General features: G+C 43.4%; 1 protein-coding gene across 1 annotated transcript in view; it reads right to left on the bottom strand.

Moving 5' to 3' along the window:
• Positions 1-356: 356 nt before the first annotated feature.
• LOC137420277 (uncharacterized) overlaps positions 357-22,095 on the bottom strand; it is a 188,188-nt gene continuing 166,449 nt past the window's right edge. The window contains exons 4-5 of the mRNA XM_078766101.1: positions 4,031-5,106; positions 357-386 (exon numbers count right to left, since the gene is read on the bottom strand). Of these exons, the coding sequence (XP_078622227.1) occupies positions 357-386; positions 4,031-5,106 (1,106 nt within the window). The remainder of the gene's footprint in view (positions 387-4,030; positions 5,107-22,095) is intronic.

The following is a 22,095-nucleotide window of genomic DNA, read 5'->3' as shown; positions in this document are numbered from 1 at the left end:
TGAAATCTTTGGTTCATCACGCAGGGTTTTTGTACACCGTCGAGTAGGTGAAAGGTTGGTTCCTCAGTGTGTGACACCAACTGTCAAACATGGAGGAGGAAGCGTGATGGTCTGGGGCTCTTTTGCTGGATCCAGAGTCGGCGATGCACAGAGTGACTGGCACCCTGAACCAAAAGGGTGACCACAGCATTTTTCAGCGCCATGCAATACCCTCTGGTATATGCCTAGTTGGTCAGGGGTTCATCCTACAGCAAGATAATGACCCTAAACACACCTCCAGGCTATGTCAAAACTACCTTCGAGGAAAACAAGATGGTAGGCTTCAAATCATGGAATGGCCAGCACAGTCTCCAGACTTAAACCCCATCGATCTGGTTTGGGATGAGCTGGACAGAAGGGTGAAAGCAAAGCAACCTACAAGTGCAACACATTTGTGGGAACTTCTGCACAGTGTTGGGAAGAACTTCCCGAACAATATTCGATTTCCATTGCAGAAAGAATGCCACCAGTCTGTTCGGCGGTTATGTCTGCAAAAGGTGGCTACTTTGCAGAGTCAAAAATGTAAATTAAATTTTGTTAGATAAAATGATTCTATGATTTCTTATTTATCTCCAATTATTTTTTGTTCTATGCTTAATTTCAGAGTACATCGAGACATAAAATTGCGTAAATGTTTCAAAACTGGAAAAATTGAGGTGTTCTAAAACGTTTGACCGGTAGTGTATACAAGGTCTTACAGCTGACAATGCATATCAGAGCAAAAACCAAGCCATGAGGTCGAAGGAACTGCCTGCAGAGATCAGAGACAGGATTGCGTTGAGGCACAGATCTGGGGAAGCCGACAAAAAAAATATCTGCTGCATTAAGGGTTCCCAAGAGCACAGTGGCCTCCATAATTCTTAAATGGAAGAAGTTTGGAACAACCAGAACTCTTCCTAGAGCTGGCCGCCTGGCCAAACGAAGTAATCGGGGGAGAAGGACCTTGGTAATATAGGAGATCAAGAACCCGATGGTCACTCTGGCTGAGCTCCAGAGATCCTGTGTGGAGATGGGAGAAACTTCCAGAAGGACAACCATCACTGCAACACTTCACCGATCTGGGCTTTATGGCAGAGTGGCCAGAGGGAAGTCTCTCCTCAGTGAAAGACACATGAAAGACCACTTGGAGTTTTGTAAAAAAAGCACCTCAAGGACTCTCAAACCGTGAGAAACAAGATTCTGTGGTCTGATGAAACCAAGATTGAACTGTTTGGCCTCAATTCTAAGCGTCATGTCTGGAGAAAACCAGGCATCGCTCATCACCTGACCAATACCATCCCAACGGTGAAGCATAGTAGTGGCAGCATCATGCTGTGGGGGGGATGTTTTTCAGCAGCAGGGAGTGGGGGACTGGTCAGGGTTGTGGGAACAATGAACGGAGCAAAGTACAGAGATATCCTTCATGAAAACCTGAAACAGAGCGCTCAGTACATCAGACTTGGCCAACGGTTCACCTTCCAACAGGACAATGACCCTAAACACACAGCCAATACAATGCAGGAGTGGCTTAGGGACAACTCTGTGAAGTTCCTCGAGTGGCCCTGCCAGAGACCTGACTTGAACCCAATCAAACATCTCTGGGGAGATCTGAAAATGGCCTTCCACCAACGGTCCCCATCCAACCTGACAGAGCTTGAGAGGATCTGCAGAGAATGGCAGAAAATCCCAAAATCCAGGTGTGCAAAGCTTGTCACGTCATACTCAAGAAGACTCGAGGCTGTAATCACTGCCAAAGGTGCTTCAACTAAGTACTGAGTTAAGGGATTGAATACTTATGTCAATGTGATATTTCAGTTTTTTCTTTTTAATAAATTTGCAAAACTTTCTAAAATCCTGTTTTCTCTATGTCATTATGGGGGTATTGAGTGAAGATTGATGAAGGAAAAAATGAATTTAAACGATTTCAGCATAAGGCTGCAACATAACAAAATGTGAAAAAAGTTAAGGGGTCTGAATACTTTCTGAATGCACTGCAATTGTTGCATCGATCACGCTCAATACATTTCAAACTGATCAGACTGTGTTGTCCCTGTCGAATTATGACGTCATAATTATGGCACCAATGACGTCATCGTTAACACCTATTCCCCATTGGAGTTCCTTACAATGAGCCATGTTTCAATTTTTTCCATGCAGCGGTTTTGGAGATATAGAGGCGCAACATTTTTCGGTTTTTCCAAGATGGCGCCTGTACCACATGGCCCATGACATAATGAATATCATTAAAATATTTTACATGAGGCGCTCCTATGGTGAAAATTTCGTGCCCATCAGACCAACAGTTGCTGAGAAAAAAAATTCACAATGATCGGATACGTGTTGTACTTGTCGAATTATGACATCATAACAAAGGCACAGATGACATCATCATTAACACATATTTTTCCCCAAAGGGAGTACTTGACAAAGAGCCATGTTTCAATTTTTTCAATGGAGCGGTTTCGTAAATATAGAGGTGTAACGTTATTGCGAGATGGCGTCCGCACCACGTAACCGATGACGTCATAATAATCATTGCAATATTTTACAGGAGGAGGCACTCCTGTGGTGAAAATTTAATGTCAATCGGACAAACAGTTGTTGAGAAAATAAATTTTTAAAATGCAGACACAGCGCACACACACACATACATAACTGAATGCTTGACCCTGCTTTTTGCTTCGCCAGCACAGGATAACAACACAGACAGTGCATTTGTGCCTTGTAGACCTCTCTTTATTGCCAAACCCTTCACAAATTCAAGTTTCATGAAAAACATCGAAAGGAGTCTTCTTCTGATCAACAATTTTACAACAAGGGTGTTGTCCCCATATCACACATGGGAATGAAACATGGACAACTACAAAGATTGAGTAAAAATTGATGTTCAAACTGCCATGGAAAGATGCCATCTGAGCATAACATAAAAGGGACAAGAAAAACAAATCAATCAGATAGAAAACAAAATTCCTAAACACGAGTCACAATCAAAAAAGAGAACAAAAAATAAACAAACAAAAAAAAAGTTTTTTCCAGAACTCAAAATTTCCACCTCCTTTTACAGTAAAGTATCATTCATTATTCATGATTCATGAACCAGTTTGCGAAACCTCATTCTCATGGCTTTGTTCCAAGGGCTCGTTTTAAAATCATCAAGGGCTCCTTTTAGAATCATCAAGGGCTCGTTTTAGAATCATCGTATTAGAATGTCTTCCACCGACTCCTCTCCGAACTTGCTCCCCCAGCTCTCTCAGTGCTCTGTCCCCCAAACATTCCAATAGGTCACACAAGATCTGCCAGCAACCCTCTTATGAGTAAACTGCCAAAATCAAGACTCTATATTCACCTTCACTCTTTCATTCCTCTTTCCTCCTGCCTCTGGAACAAACTCCCCCACTCTCTTCAATACCACTCCTAGGTCTTTAAAACAGCTGTTCACCACCATCTCTTACCTTCCCCTATCCAAAACCTTGATCTTTTCTACCCCCGCTAATTCACCCCAGATACACTTTTTTGAAATTCCAACTTCTTTCCTGGAATTGCTTGCAGTGTCCATATGTTTTATACCTCTCCCACCTCCCCCCAAGCCCTCTCCCTCCCACATTTCTCTCGATGTCTCTGTTCTCAAATGTTGTGTTTGTGTCCTCCCCCCTCTCTCCCCATCGTGTCTTCCACTCCCCTTATTTTGTGTTTTATGTGTCGGTTTGACTTTTTGTGTGATTAATGTTAGCTCTAACGAGCCTCGATCTTGTATACAAAAAAAACAACAAAAAAACACTGAACCTCTGACAGCCTCCACTGTAATTTATTTGTCATGATATTCCCTGGAATGTTTTTTTAAAGTACTTGGGAAGGGTTTTCTTGTTCATGCAGATTCCATGTTGCTCTGACTATCACTGGTATAATTTCAGGTTTCTTCAATTTCGAAATCCTCTTAACCTCATTTTTCATATCCTGGTATTTCAGATTTTAGCTCTCCTGTATGGATCCTCATATGCGTTTTCAAACTGACTTTATGAGAGAAACCTTTATCACATATCGAGCATATGTAAGATTTCTCTTCTGTATGGATCCTCGTATGTAATTTCAAACTCTTGCTAAGAAAGAAACCTTTATCACATATTGAGCATATGTAAGGTTTCTCACCTGTATGGATCCTCATATGTAATTTCAAACTCTTGCCATGAGAAAAACCTTTATCACATAACGAGCATATGTAAGGTCGCTCTCCTGTATGAATCCTCATATGCAATTTCAAATCGCCTTTTCGAGATAAACCTTTATCACATATCGAGCATTTGTGAGGTTGTTCTCCTGTATGGATCCTCATATGCGATTTCAAACTGCTGCTACGAGAGAAACCTTTGTCACATATCGAGCATTTGAAAGGAAGCTCTCCTGTGTGGATCCTCATATGTGATCTCAAATGGCCTTTTTGAGAGAAACCGTTATCACATATCGAGCATTTGAAAGGTCGTTCTCCTTTATGGACCCTCATATGTGATCTCAAATAGCCTTTTTGAGAGAAACGTTTATCACATATCGAGCATTTGTGAGGTTGTTCTCCTGTATGGATCCTCATATGCGATTTCAAACTGCTGCTACGAGAGAAACCTTTATCACATATCGAGCATTTGTAAGGTCGCTCTCCTGTATGGATCCTCATATGCGATTTCAAACTGCTGCTATGAGAGAAACCTTTATCACATATCGAGCATTTGTAAGGTCGCTCTCCTGTATGGATCCTCATATGTTTATTCAAATCGCCTTTTTGAGAGAAACTTTCATCACATATCGAGCATTTGTGTGGTCGCTCTCCTGTATGGATTCTCATATGTAATTTCAAACTGTTGCTATGAGAGAAACCTATATCACATATCGAGCATTTGTGCGGTCGCTCTCCTGTATGGATCCTCATATGTAATTTCAAACTGTTGCTTCGAGAGAAACCTTTATCACATATCGAGCATTTGTAAGGTCGCTCTCCTGTATGGATCCTCATGTGTAATTTAAAACCGCCTTTTTGAGAGAAACCTTTATCACATGTCGAGCATTTGTGCGGTCGCTCTCCTGTATGGATCCTCATGTGTAATTTCAAACTGCTGCTATGAGAGAAACCTTTATCACATATCGAGCATTTGTGCGGACGCTCTCCTGCATGGATCCTCATATGCAATTTCAAATCGGCTTTTTGAGAGAAACCTTTATCACATATCGAGCATTTGTAAGCTCGCTCTCGTGTATGGATCTTCATATGTCTATTCAAATTGATTTTTGTCAAGAAACCTTCATCACAGGCAAAGCACTTGTGGGGATGTTTACCGGTGTGGATTCTCATGTGCATTTCGATGTTACTCGTTGAAGCAAAATCCATTCTGCACACAATACACTTGTAATGTATTCCACTTTCTAGAACCTTTTTGTGTTTGTTTAGTTAAATATTAATCTTGGTGTTGCAATGCCCAGACATGCACTTATATTTTATAGAAAGCGAGTTGATTGTTTCTTCAAAAAGGCTTCTTCCTTGCTGTCAAGCTGCGACTGGACCTTATTTTTCCCATATTTCTTCTTGATTGTTCTGCAGAGAAGAAAGAACACAACAATTTTTTTTTGTCAAAATTTAAATGCATAATATTACCACATTTCCAAAAATTTAATATTTCCTCAACACAAAAGATTTTACGTTAATTTTTTACATTTCCACTCACCAGTTGCAAATTAGGAAGCACTTCCGTTGGTTATGTGAATATCATCTGAACCTTCCTTTGCAGAAGCACATTTTGAATCTTCTGTGACAGATGAATCGTTGTTGTGTTGTCTGCCTTCCACATTTAGAGGATGGACATCACCTGTGTACAAATCAGCATCAGTCTTTTGCAGGTGAATGAGATTGAGAACCATCTTGAGAGTTCATAGATCATGTTACTACATGGAATGTATACTCCAATCTATCTATAATTCCACTAATCTCTGTGTGTATGTGTGTATGTGTGTATGTGTGTATGTTTGTCTGTGACCGCTGTTTCTCGACAACCACGGGTCCGATATACTTTAAACTTGCCAGGTATATTGCTGGGGACCCGAGGATGTGCCTTTTCAAGGTTTGAAATTAATCGGACAAGTAGTTACCGAGCTATGGCGATTTAGCCGTTCGCCGTTCGCTTTGGCGTTGCGAATGGACCAAACCATTTCATGTAAATAGAGGGGGGGGGGGGGGGTTCTGTGGTCGTTGCGAATGGACCAAACCATTTCATGTAAATAGAGGGGGGGATTGTCACTGTACTCGCAAGCCGTTCGCCGTTCGCTTTGGCGTTGCGAATGGACCAAACCATTTCATGGACCAAACCATTTCATGTAAATAGAGGGGGGGGGGGTTGTCACCGTACTCGCACCCACGTACCCACGTACCCACGTACGGGCATTGCACCCACGTACGGGCATGCCCTAGTTTAAATATAATAATGAAGTTGAAGATCGTTGTAAAGAAAAATGCCGGATGTTAAGCGTGATTGCAGCGGTCTTCTACATCACCCTCATACATCACCCAATTTAACATGTCCATGTGCTACTAAATTGGAGGTGAGTGTAAATAACAAGAAGGCGATTTGTGTTCAACAATGTTCAAGTATTTAATTAAATTTAAATAAAATAAAGATTGCAAAATTCATCCAAAAAAATTCTGGAATTTACTGGCATTAAAATTCTCTCAAAATTTCCTTTAACAAAGCTCAGAACAGGTGTGTGTCCACACACAGGAACGCCAGGAAATAATATCTCTCCACCTTCAAGACTGACCTCTCAAACCTGTATCCCGAGTTTCTCCCTCCTCCAAATCCTGGTGGTGTCTGGTCAAATCTGTTTCTGGTGTTTGTTCCCCTTCCATCCCCTCCCTTACCTCAAACGGCCACACACCTGACAATGCACGAGAAAAAGCTGAATGCCTCAACTCTGTTTGCCTCAAAATATTGTGTCCCAAACACATCACTCGCTGTACCCACCTTAACCAGTCGTACCCAGCTGCTCCTGGACACTGTGTCCTTCTCTCCTGACAAGGTGGACAAGTTTCTGTCAAACCTCAACTCTGATTACGCAACTGCACATGGCAGCATCAGCCCACGGGTCCCAAAATCCTGCTCCGCCATGCAATCTCACCCTCTCCTCTCTCTGTTCTCTTCTGCTCAAGGTCATCTGCCATCTGCTTGGAAATCAGCGAACATTACCGCTTCACACCAAAAATGTGCAAAAACAGATCCCTGCAACTACAGACCAATCAGCCTGCTCCCAATTTATCAGCAAGGTTGATGGAATCAATCATCGCTTCTGACATGAAATCCTTCCTCTTCTCCAAAAGCTTGATCTCTGATCATTATTTTGCATTCAGGATAGGCCACTCATATCTGGACATGCTGCTTCTGCTGTCTCAACAATGGATGGAGGTCCTCAATGCTAAACAGGAAATCAGAGCAGTCTCCCCTTGACATATGTTGTGCTTTCGAAACAGTTGGGCACCCTGCCTTGCTCAACAAAACCTCCTAAAATAGTATCCATGATAACCTCCACACATGGCTTGCGCACTTCCTCTTTGGTCGTAGTCGATGTGTGATCCTGAATGTAATTCTCTCATCTCCCCTTCCTGTTCAGGTTGGATTTCCTTGAGGCAGTGTTTTGGGGCCCTGTGCTTTTTCTGATCTTCATTCATGATCTTACCGACTCTCGAAAATCCTCTGTCTTTTTGCTGATGACTCCTCCCTCTGCCATTCCATATCTCAACCCTGAGATCGGAAGGCAGCAGCCTCTCTCTCACCTCTCTGCCGACCTGGATAAAATCAGACTGGTCAAACAAGTGGAAGTTGTCATTCTATCCTGACAATTCTCACACCCTCACTATTTCTCCTCGTAAAGACGGTGTAGAAAACCCTCTGCCCCTCAAGCTTTTGGGTCTCACTATCTGCCATGATGTTTCTTGGGAAAACCACATTTCCAAGCTGGCCTCCAATGGCAGTGGCCAACTGGGCATCCTCTGTCGTGCAAAGTCCTTTCTTGGCAATACTGAGCTTCCCCCCACAAACAAGGCTTTCATCCACAGATTGATTGAGTCCTGGCCTCCCCTCTGGGCTGCTGCTCCTGCCTCACACCTAGCTCAGCTTCACGCTGTAGAAACCAAAGCTTTTAGAATCATTGGTATCTCCCGCGATGAAGCCGATTTTGAGGGCTTTTCACTCTCTCATCACCAGCACGTTGGTTGTCTTTGTCTTCCACTGACTCCTCTCCGGCCTAGCTCCCCCTCCCCCCCCCCCCCAAAAAAAAATAGTTGGTGGTTGAATTCAGTCAGCTGATATGTAAATCCTATTCAAGTTTTCAAGTCAATCGGATGAAAAAGGATTTTAGAAATTTGAAAAAAGTGGTTGACCTTTCGCTTATGTTGACATTTAACCTCAAAAATAAATAGAATCCTGTCAGCCCACCAACTCTAGCATTTGGGGAAGTTTTGTGAAGATCGGTTTAAAATTGTGACCTGAAGGCAAGTATAAGTGAGCCGACACAAACCGGAGTTATCAACATACTTGTCAAAAAAAAAAGAATTTTTGCCGAGTAACAAACAGCCAGACAGACAGGGGTGAAAACATAACCTCCATTAACCTTCGGTGGCAGAGGTAAAAAAAAATACGTCTGTAAAGACAGAGGTATTGCTCGTTCAGGAACGCAAGTCGAAGCTGAGATGAACTGAGTAAGGTCATGTGACATGGCAAAGTTAAATGCACCAACACTACGAGGTACTGTGCTGTGAGAATGAACTATGTTAGAGAGAACCCATATCTCTATTTATTACATACGGTTGAGCAGAACGTGAGTGCATGATGGCCAGTGGCATGAGCCATCGGTGAGGCAAAACATCCTGTCTATCTATTTGTACACACTAAATCGAGCCATTGAAGGAAATGCGACAAAAACGGGCAGGATGGAAAACCACATACCAAAGAAAAGGCAGGTATTTACAAGCACACAAGATTCAATAATAATGGGGCACATATTTACAAGCACATCAAACAATAACCAAACATCAAGAAAGGCACAAAAGAGCAGATCTTACCCATAGCACTTATTTCCCCCTGAGGCATTCTTACTTATTTATTTATGCACAAGATATGGCTCCAACAGAATCATGAAAGAGAAAATGTAGAGAGGAAGTAAAGAGGATAAAGAGGGAGGGCACCGTATATGGTAAACCTCTAACTCACCCTCGGGACACATCTACGGACGTGTGACAACCCCATAATGGGAAACCAAACAAGTAAAAAGGGAGCGGTAATGTGAGCAGAATGTCGTGACCATGAATAACAACAGTGTGTGCAGTGTAAGCTTTAGCCTTTCGAGGAAGAGTGTGACATGCGAATGTAAACCTCGAACAGAAGGATCAAGAGGCCAATCGTTGATTGCTCTTTCAATCATGATACTCCTTGTGCGTCTGCAGGAGATGAATTAGCAGTTCTTTTGAGGAAAGCAAGAGAAGGATCATGTATATCAGCAGTGGAGATATCTTCACACGCGAAGAACCTTGTGGCTCTCTTGCTCTCGTCCCTTGGCCTGGTGCTCGACTCCTCACAGCGCAGTCTGCCCAGCACTGTCTGGCTCAGCTATGGAGCAGCTTGTTCCAGCTTCAGCGCAATTGGTCTTGGCAAGCAATCCTTCGATGGTACAAACAGGAAGACAGCTTCTCCTCGGGTCCCTAGAACATTCAAACAGCAGCAACTCTGGCATTCCGGCTTTTAAGCCAATTGGGTTGGGCGGATATATGAGGGAGTAATGTGCATGGGAAGAGGAGTTCCTGGAAGGAGAGGTCGTGGTGTGCCCTTTGACTCAGTGCAGAACATACCAGCTGACTCTCCCGCAACAACAATCATTCTGAATATCCAGATCATCCCCAGGGCCGGCTGCTCCTTTGTCATGATTTTTCCCATACAGACAACGATCATTCCCACATAGCGCTTTTGAGTGAGCACAGTGTTTTTATCTGCAATGTGATTGTGCTTGAAAGATGTGAGATCATCATGTAATAGAATTGGAGAGAAACGAAAACCAGATCAGGTAATATAATTGGAGATAAGGGGAAAACATAACTAAACCCACCCAACGCATTTGACCCGTTTCCCCCTGGACAACGGGTAGAAAGAAGTTTATCTGTGCGCGTAAACTAACAGCATAACTGATTCTGGAGAGCTCGACATGTTCATAGATGTTCTCATCCCGGGAGGAGGTTTCACAACAATCACAACATTATCTCAGTCTTCTCCGTGCATGTGCTGTCGGTAAAGATTTACAGCCAAAATACTGTTAAACGACAGGTTTGTTTACAGATTTGTGTTCAAAATATAACATTGAATTTAAATAACTTGTCCACGTTTGTAGACAAACAGACATAAACCAAATGCTTAACCACACTTATCACTTTAGGTTCGCGGAGTAATTAAACACCTACCTCCAAGCACAACTTGGGAATCCAAAAGTCTTTTGCGTCGAAGACACAATAAATGCCATTATGGACTGCCTGTTCCAATTTGCAGCAACCCTTGCTGACACCACAGTTAAACTGAGATTTTTTTTTCCCCAGAACTTTTATACCGTCTGAAAGTACCACAAACACCGCAAGGCAGTTTCGGTCAGGTATGGTGGCTCATCCCCACGCCCCCTTTCTGCAGGTACTCCACGGGCCTCCATGCCACCATACCCCAGACAGCACGATGCCCAGCCCCTTCCCATCTCCTTGAGATACCGATCAACCTACTGCAACCACAAGGCATGTGGTCGGCCCTCGGGCTCAAACATCTCAATGACATGTGGAAACATTATTATCACTGCCAAGGTAAGTGAATCTCGATGTGATCTCAACACCCTCGCCACAAAGAGCTACAGACTGGATTGCAGCATCCAGGATGCCATTGAAAGTCTGGATCTTAGTATTGACCCTGCAGTCCCATAATCACAGGGGCCGTGACTCCTCATTCATCACCTTAATGGACCTACCCCAAAAGGATGTTGACTGCATCAAAAGGACAAAAGAAAGACGACTGGATCATCTGCAAAACAAAGGCCACAGATTTTGACGATTTCAAACTGCAGTAGAGCTAGATCTCCAACATCTTATTAATCCCCTACCGGTGTACACCGGAGGGGACTATAGGTTTGCACTCCGTCCCTCTGTCTGTCAGTGTGTCAGTCAGTGTGTCAGTCAGTGTGTCAGTCAGTGTGTCAGTCAGTGTGTCAGTCAGTGTGTCAGTCAGTGTGTCAGTCAGTGTGTCAGTCAGTGTGTCAGTCAGTGTGTCAGTCAGTGTGTCAGTCAGTGTGTCAGTCAGTGTGTCAGTCAGTGTGTCAGTCAGTGTGTCAGTCAGTGTGTCAGTCAGTGTGTCAGTCAGTGTGTCAGTCAGTGTCAGTGTGTCAGTGTTTCAGTCTGTCACGCAAAGAACAGTTTTCAGGACTTTTCTTTTCTAAACTCTTAATGCTAATGATTTCAAACTTGGTACATGGTTTCCTCGTGATAAGTTACAGATCAAGTTGGAACATCACGACGTTTCGATCATTTTTGACAAAGTTATGGCACTTTGAACTTTGGTAATTTCCCCAACAGTTTTCCGCACGACTGACTGCCGGTAGGGGACAGGTATTGCAGCGTAATACTCCGAATGCTTGTTACATCTTATTATAAGAGAGCAAACTCACATGGTTATGTATGTCGTTATGTATGTCGTTATGTTTACATGTGACGAAATCGTCTTTTTCTTCTTCCAATAAAATTACCACCCTCTTAATTGCGTTAAGACTGCTGTGACTACACAGACCCTTTAATTCCCTCAAGACCGTTAAGACCACGAAGACCCAAAATACCCTGAACACCCCAAAGACCCAAAATACCCTTCAAGGCACTGAGGCTCAAAAAGACCCAAAATACCTTCAAGGCCCTGAGGCTCAAAAAGACCCAAAATACCCTTCAAGGCCCTGATGCTCAAAAAGACCCAAAATACCTTCAAGGCCCTGAGGCTCAAAAAGACCCAAAATACCCTTCAAGACCCTGAGGCTCAAAAAGACCCAAAATACCCTTCAAGGCCCCGAGGCTCAAAAAGACCCAAAATACCCTTCAAGGCCCTGAGGCTCAAAAAGACCCCAAATACCCGTCAAGGCCCTGAGGCTCAAAAAGCCCCAAAATACCCTTCAAGGCCCTGAGGCTCAAAAAGACCCAAAACACCCATCAAGGCCCTGAGGCTCAAAAAGACCCAAAATACCCTTTAAGGCCCTGATGACCCAAAAGCCCCTGATGACCAAAAAGCCCCTGAAGACCCAAAAGCCCCTGAAGACCCAAAAGCCCCTGAAGACCCAAAAGCCCCTGATGACCCAAAAGCCCCTGATGACCCAAAAGCCCCTGATGACCAAAAAGCCCCTGAAGACCCAAAACACCAAGAAGACCCAAAAGCCCCTGAAGACCCAAAACACCCTGAAGACCCAAAACACCCTGAAGACCCAAAACACCCTGAAGACCCAAAACACCTTGAAGACCCAAAATACCTTGAAGACCCAAAATACCCTGAAGACCCAAAACACCCTGAAGACCCAAAACACCCTGAAGACACAAAACACCCTGAAGACACAAAACACCCTGAAGACACAAAACACCCTGAAGACCCAAAACACCCTGAAGACCCAAAACACCCTGAAGACCCAAAACACCCTGAAGACCCAAAACACCCTGAAGACACAAAACACCCTGAAGACACAAAACACCCTTCAAGGCCCTGAGGCTCAAAAAGACCCAAAATACACCAAGACCCTGGGTGTTTTGGACCAAAGACCCCAAAAAGACCCAAAATACACTTCAAGACCCAAATATCCTTCATGGCCCTGAGGCTCAAAAAGACCCAAAATACCCTTAAAGGCCCTGAGGCTCAAAAAGACCCAAAATACCCTTCAAGGCCCTGAGGCTCAAAAAGACCCAAAATACCCTTCAAGGCCCTGAGACTCAAAAAGACCCAAAATACCCTTCAAGGCCCTGAGGCACAAAAAGACCCAAAACAGCCCAAAGGCCCAAAACAGCCCGAAGGCCCAAAACAGCATGAAGGCCCAAAACAGCACGAAGGCCCAAAACAGCACGAAGGCCCAAAACAGCACGAAGGCCCAAAACAGCACGAAGGCCCAAAACAGCACGAAGGCCCAAAACAGCCAGAAGGCCCAAAACAGCCAGAAGGCCCAAAACAGCCCGAAGGCCCAAAACAGCCCGAAGGCCCAAAACACCCCAAGGCCAAAAACACCCAAAACACCCCGAAGGCCCAATACACCCAAAACACCCCCGAAGGCCAAAAACACCCAAAACACCCCGAAGGCCCAATACACCCAAAACACCCAAAACACCAAGAAGAACCAAAAGACCATTAAGACCCTTAAGACCCAAAAGCCCATGAGGACACAAAATACCTAAAACACCAAGAAGACGCAAAACACCCCGAAGACCCAAAACACCCTGAAGACCCAAAACACCCTGAAGACCCAAAACACCCCGAAGACCCAAAACACCCCGAAGACCCAAAACACCCCGAAGACCCAAAACACCCCGAAGACCCAAAACACCCCGAAGATCCAAAACACCCCGAATACCCAAAATACCCTGTATACCCTTTATACCCAAAAGACCCTTAAATAACCCAACTAACCAAAACACCCCAAAGACTCTTAAAGACCCAGAGGAAACAAAAGGCCCTGAAGACCCAAAACACCATTAAGACACAAAAATGGTCAAGGATGCCTACCCCTCTGAAACGACGTGTGGTGAGGCATGCGGAGGGCGCCGAGTCCCGCTGGTGCTCCCAATAATACAGTCCATACAAGTGCTGAAAGTGTGGTGGCCAGTACACACTCATGACGAATTCAATTAACAAATGGGAACCAGGCTGAACAGTTTACATTTTTGTATCCCACTGATAAGGTCCGGATTCAGATCAGGCCAAAATAAAATCTAATCGGCTTGTTCATGGCACCTACCCAAATAATCCACCAAGTTTTATCACAATCCATCCACAACTTTTTGAAAATACACCTCCATATATCATTTTTGGCGCCATTTGTTCCGTCAATGTTGATCAATCACTGAAGCAATTCTCAGATCCGCATTCAATTGAATCACTGAAAAGATTCTCAGATCCTGGCTGAGAGCATGGATGTGCCACTGATGCAGCACACCATTTCCAATAAGCTGGCGCTCATTTTGACAGGCATCTCGGAAAGATGACAGGCTGAATAAGCCCACCTGATGTTATTTAACAGCATGGCTGGGGCTCAAATTCAAGGCCCTAAGATCTTAAGCCAGCCATTTATCCACTAAGCCAACACCGGGCTTCTTTCAAAAGTGAAGACTCACTTAAAAAAAACTAGGGTAAAAAAGAAAGAAAAGCATGTACTTTGCATTCACACTTTTTCATATTAGTCTTCAGTATGTGAAACATGACGAAAATATCCACCAAAAAATTGGCAATTTTAGGCAACCTCTGCCTTTTGACCACAAAAGCAATAGGCTTCAGCAACCCAATATGCAAACGCTGCTCAAATTTCAAGTCAATCGGATGAAAATTGATGATTTTATGCAACATTGACATATTGTTCTGGAAAAAATCCCCCCCCAAAAAAACAATCGGCTTCTGGCTTTTGATTGGTGAACCAAGGCAGTGCTCCAGCATGCACATTCTTAAGATTTGAGGTCAATTGGATGAAAATCGAACATTTTATGCGACACTGACCTTTGACCTTTTCACCAACTTATTAATTTGTCTTCTCCATAGTCTCAAAATAAAGTCATGTTGAAAACTTGATGACAAAGCTCAAATGGTACAAAAAAAGTTTGGGAACAGACACAGACAAACCTCCTTAATGAATAAGGACACAGATATACCATCTGGATGAAGTGGGACAAATCGTTGTGGACCCAGATGGAATTAAAGGAAGATGGAAGAGATATATGAAAATGCTGTTGAATGCAGAGAATGAATGGGATGGCAACATAGAGAGTAACCCAGTTTTAGGACCGGCAGAGAAGATAACTGAGAAGGAAGTTGAGGAAGCGATATAAGCAGTGAAGAGTAGAAAAGCGGGAGGGCCGACGGGAGTTGTGGGAGATATGTTGAAGGCAGCGAGAAATTGGGGTGTGAAGAGAATGACAGAGATCTGTAATCTGGTGGTGAAAGAAGGCCGCATTCCAGGGGATTGGGAACTGAGTACCCTCGTCCCTCTATACAAGGGGAAAGGTGACCCTCTGGACTGTGGCTCGTATCGAGCGATAAAGTTATTGGAGCATGGAATGAAGGTATTGGAAAGGGTGTTGGAGAGGAGGATAAGGAAGAAAGTGAAGATCGACGAAATGCAGTTTGGATTTATGCCAGGAAGAGGAAGGACAGATGTGCTTTTTATTGTAAGGTAGATGCAGGAGAAGTACATGGAGAAGAGGAAGAAGTTGTTTCTTGGGTTTGTTGATCTGGAGAAAGCATTTGATAGGGTTCCACGCGAAGTAGTGACATGGGCATTGAGGAAGTTAGGAGTGGAGGAATGGTTGATCAGAGTAGTGATGGCAATGTAGAAAAGAGCACGCACAGCTGTAAGGATGAAGGACGGGAACAGTGGTGAGTTTGAGGTGAAGGTGGGAGTGCATCAGGGGTCGGCACTAAGTCCACTTCTATTTGTATTGTCGCTGTGATGGAGGTGCTGGCTCAGAACGTAAAGGAGGGTTTACCGTGGGAGTTGTTGTCTGCTGATGATCTGGTGTTGATTGCACAAAGTAAGGATGGACTGAAGGAGAAGCTGAACAAGTGGAAGGAATGTATGGAGACAAAAGGTCTGAAGGTGAATATCGGAAAGACGAAGGTGATGGCACGTGGTAAAGCATGTGGTGAGGTGGAAAGAACTGGGAATTGGCCGTGTGATGTGTGCAGGAAGGGTGTCGGAGTGAACTCCATTCAATGTACAATGTGCGCTGAGTGGGTTCATCAAAAATGTAGTGGTCTGAGAGGGGCATTAACCAGTGTGGCAACTACATTCAAATGTAAGGTGTGCACAGAGGGAGCTGCAGATGGTGGAAATGTTGAGTTGGATCTTGGAGACGGCATGAAGCTGGAAGGTGTGAAAACATTTTGCTACCTCTGAGACATGGTGAATGGAGACGGTGGATCAGACTCGGCAACGGTTTCTCGAGTGAGATGTGCATGGACGAAGTTTCGGGAACTGAGTGGCGTGCTGATGAGGAGGGGAGTGTCATTGAAGCTGAAGGGAAAGGTGTATGCTGCATGTGTGAGAAGTGTTATGATTTATGGGAGCGAGACATGGGTAATGAACGTAGAGCAGCAACGAAGGCTGGAAAGGGTGGAAATGTGAATGGTTTGGTGGATGTGTGGAGTATCATTGAGAGAGAGGAAGACAAATAATGAATTGTGAAAGATGATGGAAATAGAGCCTGTGATGGATGCTGTGAAGAGAAACAGTTTGAGATGGTTTGGCCATGTGTTGAGGAAGGATGAAAGTGACTGGTTGAGAAGAGTGATGGAAATGAATGTAGAAGGAAGTAGAGGACGAGGAAGACCAAGTAAGACTTGGCTAAAGATGGTGGAAGAAGAAATGCGGGCAAGGGGTTTAACAAGGGGAGATGCAGAAAATAGGGCAAAATAGAGAAGATTGTCATGGGGATCGCAAGGCTAACCCTCGATCTTGCAGGGAAAATGGCCTTAAAATGCATGTTGTTGTTGTGTGTATACACCATGACATACACACACAAGATGGCATCAAAGAAGCTGGCACATGATCTCCTTGTCAAACCATCTCACTTGGACTCACGGCTTACACCCGCCAATGTCAGTCCCAAAACCAGGACCCTGGTGACGAAGGGAAGGAAAGAAAGGAGCTCCACTGGAGAGAGGGCTGGTGGTGTGAGTGGGACAGAGAGAGTTATTTAAGGAGTGGAGATGAGGCTCGACATGAGGTGCATGTAAATTGCAGACCCACAACCCCTCTTCCCCTCCTCCCACCCCGAGTGGATACTCCGAGGCAGATCATGGCTCTGGAGAGCCGTGTGGATCCCTCAGCGTCGAAGGGAGATTCCAGGACGAAGTGGGTGGAAATTTGAGAGGGGGAGAGAGCATAATCAAGGAGCAGAGATGAAGCCCGACACGAGGCATGTGTGGATTACAGGCCCACATAGCCCCACTCCCATTCCCAGTGTCGACGCTCCGAGACTGTTCCTGTCTCAGTAGAATATGAGAACGACCTGGCTGGGAAGGAAATGCTGAGAAGGGCAAGGAAAACACTTCGCTGACAAATACAACACGCTTGGAGGTCTGCGAACCCGAACAAGGCCTTGGGTTTGATTGCGTGCTGCATGCAGTCTCGGATGAACATTATGCAGAGATGCTTTTGACAAACGTAATGTCGAGTCACCAACTCGGGGATTCCTGAGGTGAGAAACTACTTGTGATGGGACAAAGGAGGGTGGCGGAAGGTAAAAGCCTTTGACAAACTAAATGTGTGTTGGAAATGAAGGAAAATAAAACAAATTATGGGACACAGACCACAGTGTGGTGTTGGACTGTGTGGCGGCACTGAGCTCACTTCAAATAATGAAGCCTGCACCTCCTCTCGTGGGAAGAAAGACCAACTCACAATTGCGTAGAGATTTGCACAAGCGTAGTGGCTGTGGAGGTGATACCCATCTCAAAAACTAAACTCAAGAAAAGGAACCTTGGAGCATTGAGGAGAATGAGTCCATTTACTACTGTAACGTCTATTCAAGACATCAAAAGTGGGGATGGCCAGTGGAGGAGCTAATTTAATGGACCAGCTGGAGAAGACCAGAGTGACCACCAGAGCAGAGACGGTGCCATTGAAATAATTCGAAAAAGCTGTGTCAACAGCACATAAGTCCTAAAATAAAAATAAAATAAAAGAGAGAACGGCAAAAGCCAGAGGACAAGCAGGAGAAAAGAGGAGGATGGGAGCCACGCACTCACAGGGGATGGACAGAGGAGAGGCAAACACTGGAACAAGAGCTGGCAAAAAATAGTGGAGAAGAGATTGCACCATTCGCGGAAAGACCACAACTATACGACAAAACAACTGACGGACAAAAGTGTGGTTTGGGCAACACCCAAATAAACAAGGAATGTGGAGTAATGCACTAACCCATCTGCAAAAGTCTCAATAGTCCAGTTGCAGAAAACCCATGGACACATTATCCAAAAGCAATCACTGAAAACTATGAAGGAATCCCTGGCTCAGGTACTACCTAATTATCCCATAGAGCATGGAAAATAAAGCAGTGACTGGATATCATACTTGGGTACAAAAAAAGAAAAGAAGGCACTGTAATTGAGGTGTGAGGACCCAGCCAAATTGGCCTCAACAGTACAGGACTCAAGAAAATGAAGAAATACCAAGATCACAAACATGAAGTGAAAAGAAAAAGAGCGCTGACATTGTACTAGTGATTTATTGGAGCAATGGAAATGATTTTTAAAAAGATCCATGCAGAGTTCTTTAAAACGACCCCTTGGAATATTACAACAAACAAACTGCAGTTGAAAGCTGTCCGTGGGCTCAGTAATGATCCTCAAAACAGCCCTCGAAACAAAACTTTGACACCAAGAAAACTTCACATCTTGGTCCGTGAAACTTGGTTTTGGTTTCCTGAAGGGTTGAAAACAGGATAATCATGATAAATGGGATTTATATGCACAGGGGGCGTGATTATCTACAATTTGGAATTATCTGTATATATCTCGATTAAATATTAGTGCCTGTATGTAAAATTTTCACAAATTTAGAAATATCGCAAATCACGTGCATGACGACTTGACGAGCCATATTAATATGATCACAACTCGTTTGTGTAAACCTTCAGATAATGACAATGGTCATTTCTAGTCCCCAATGGTCCCTTCTGTCAAATAAATAGCTTTAAGGAATAAAATCACAATATAAGCCACTTTTGTGAAGTTGCTTCTCACACTATTACTGAAATAGAGGTGAATACTTCGAGACTGGGAGGCCTCCATTCCACCTCCTGACACCCGCATATGGAAACAAAAGCCGATCTCTCTCACACACACACACACACACACACACACACACACACACACACACACACACACACACACACACACACACACACACACACACACACAGTCACCTGTTGCACAGTGGAAGGGCTAATTATATAGGATCCGCATCCGAATCTTCACCAAAATCTAACCAATACGTCCTAGTCAGCACACGCAACCTGTCCACCAAGTTTCGTCAGAATCCATCCACAATGTTTTTATATCCTGCTCACAGACAAACGGACAGACTCAGTACAAGCTCGCGACACCTTCAGATTCCCAATTCCAAGCTTATCGATCACTGCTTGGGCTGTTTCTGCTCTCAGGCCTTGGGCCTTGAGCCATTCCAAGAAGTTCTTCCTTTCAACAATGACCTGCCAAGTATTGTTTTTTTGTATACAGAATCGAGGCTCATGTAAGAGCTAACACATTGAACATTAAAACATGCACAGACACATAAAACATACAATGAAGGGAGAAAATGATGAAATACTGCAGTACACAATGCTTATGCTAATCACAGAAACGTTCCATATGTTATTTCCTTTACTCAGTTTGGAATGTTTTGTTAGTTATTATCTTGTCCAATTTGATCATGTATCTAGCAAAACGGTGAATGTATTCAGTTTGATAAGCACATTTAGATTGGCAGTACACGTAAGACACAGTCACACTCGCCTTTGAGCTGTGAAGCATGGTCACAAATAAATTATTTCCCAGTACGTTATCCTGGTGAGCCCAAAATAAGGGGGTAAGCTGCATCGGCCACTCTAATTCCATGTATTTGTGACCAAAAATCTCCATCTTCAAAGACCTGAATAACACGTGGATGCTATCCTAGTTTGAAGGCGATATGTTGGTATAATTTATGCATACGACATCAGCATCATGTCAAGTTCAGGGTCAGACTTGATCCTCTTGTTTTATACACACGAACATGTAAAACCTGTTTTTATTTTCCTCACTGCAATTGTCTCACACACCTGCACCAAGGAGTCTCCACTTTGCTGGAAGTTAAACTTTTCATGTTCAACACGCATAATCCTGTCATCTCAGAAACTTAGCTATATGTAGCTGTCTGCAGCAAAGGATTAAATAAAATATAATAAGAATTGAAATACATTTGCTTGGTTTCTTCGTCAAGATATTCAAGCCTTCAATATAGAGTGCTGCTTACATCAGTGGGATACTTGCTTTGCTTCTGAGAACCAATCATCAAGCCGAGGTGGGATGGGTGAGAGGCCGACTCGCAGAGTATCATTCAAAGTTGCTTTCAGTTTATTCCTGGTCTTTGATTTTGTGCCAATCACAAGTGAAAACGCTGACTCACACAGGTATGTGGTGGTGAAAGGTAACAGTGACTTGATTGCCCACGCTGACTGAATCCCCTTCCACTGTAAATGCAAACTTAATATATTCGGGGTCGTATTTTCTGACCATGCGTTTCAGCACCTTTTAGCAAATCCTGAAGTTTCACCACCATCATCGGTTTTTCTTTTCAGTTAACGGTCCATGTTTGTCAAAATAAAATACAGTAAAAGTAAAAATACAGCAGCTTGCCTATTCGTGCGAATACGAAATTACCAAGACGTTCTCCATTCCGGAAACACCTTCGATCAACCAAAAATAACCAAATATTAATGGCGAAACTGCAAATACTGAATCCGCGAATGTTACGGATGGAAACCTTCACGTCATTTCCTAAATCACCTTTAAACTCGATCTCTCTACATTTTCATTTTATCATTCCAATCACAAATTAATACAATAGCATTAATATAATTAAATTTTACAAACACTCGTGAGGTAAACTAATCAACTGCCTTCTCAGGTTAGTGTGATGTCCACGGACCATGAGGTTGCACCTACCGGCCCACTGATGGTCGCGGCCCACGGTTGAGAATCTCTGGTCCAAACGACTTTTTAGAGAAGATATTCCAACTTTCGTTTTCGATGTAGCAGATGGGACTGACATTTTTTTCCCGTACCAACGCGAAGTAGATCCCTCATCCATCCATCATCTACAACCTTTTTAACACCTCCTCATTTCGAGGTGACATTGGATATACAAGTTAATTAAAAAAAAAAAACGTTCTGCCTGGTTTGTAGTTAAAAGGAAGAATGAGGTTTAACCATCGTTGTATGAAGTTTAGTGATAACGTCATATAAAACAATGCAGTGAATAAAACAAAACAAGTGAAAAACATCTCATTAAGGGGCCATTATACCATTGAAGGCAAAAAAAAAAATTTTTTTATATACCCCATATATAAAAAAAAAAAATATATATACCCCATCTTCCTAGATCTGCTTACCCCAATCTTTGAAAGATTGAGCAATGAACATCTTTTAGCTAGGTGTTTACCGGGTTATTCCCAAAATCAAAATGAAAGTATAAACAGTTTGATTTGGAATCGAGCTCCAAAATCAAGATGGCGGGGTCCAAATGTTGTTCGAACGGCTGCTAACTTGGCCGTCATTCAATATAATGAGGGCCAGGAGGGCCTTTTGAGGCTAATGGAAGGATTAGGCATTCCAGGTGGGCAACACACACAGGCAGCAGCAGAAAAAAAAGACAAAAAACGTTTGTACGATGCTGCTAGGAAAGCTTCCGTTCAGGAAAAAAAGATACGGGAAAATATTTCAAAGGCAAAAAGAAAAATGGAGGAAAGCTTTATTGAAGAAGAAGGCCAAACATATGGTAGTGGGGAGTTTGGAGAGGAGTTTGTCCATCAACATACAAGTACAAGGGTTAAAAGAATGAAAAAACTTGCAAAGTGAACTCCAGATTCATGAAATAATGGAAAAACATTGTACGCAATTGTAATTTCAATGTATAGGAAACGGAATCCTGATTTCAATGGCCACTTACAGCAAATGTGTGTTTACATAATATTAGTTTACATTTTCCCCTATAACTTTGGAATTCTTAATTCTTTTCACTTCAAATTTGGCACAGATATTG

This window comes from Myxine glutinosa, chromosome 1, assembly GCF_964187855.1.
Source record: "Myxine glutinosa chromosome 1, kmMyxGlut1.1, whole genome shotgun sequence".
NCBI lineage: Eukaryota > Metazoa > Chordata > Myxini > Myxiniformes > Myxinidae > Myxine > Myxine glutinosa.
Note: the sequence above shows the minus strand (reverse complement) of the source record. Positions and strands in the feature narration are given on the sequence as shown.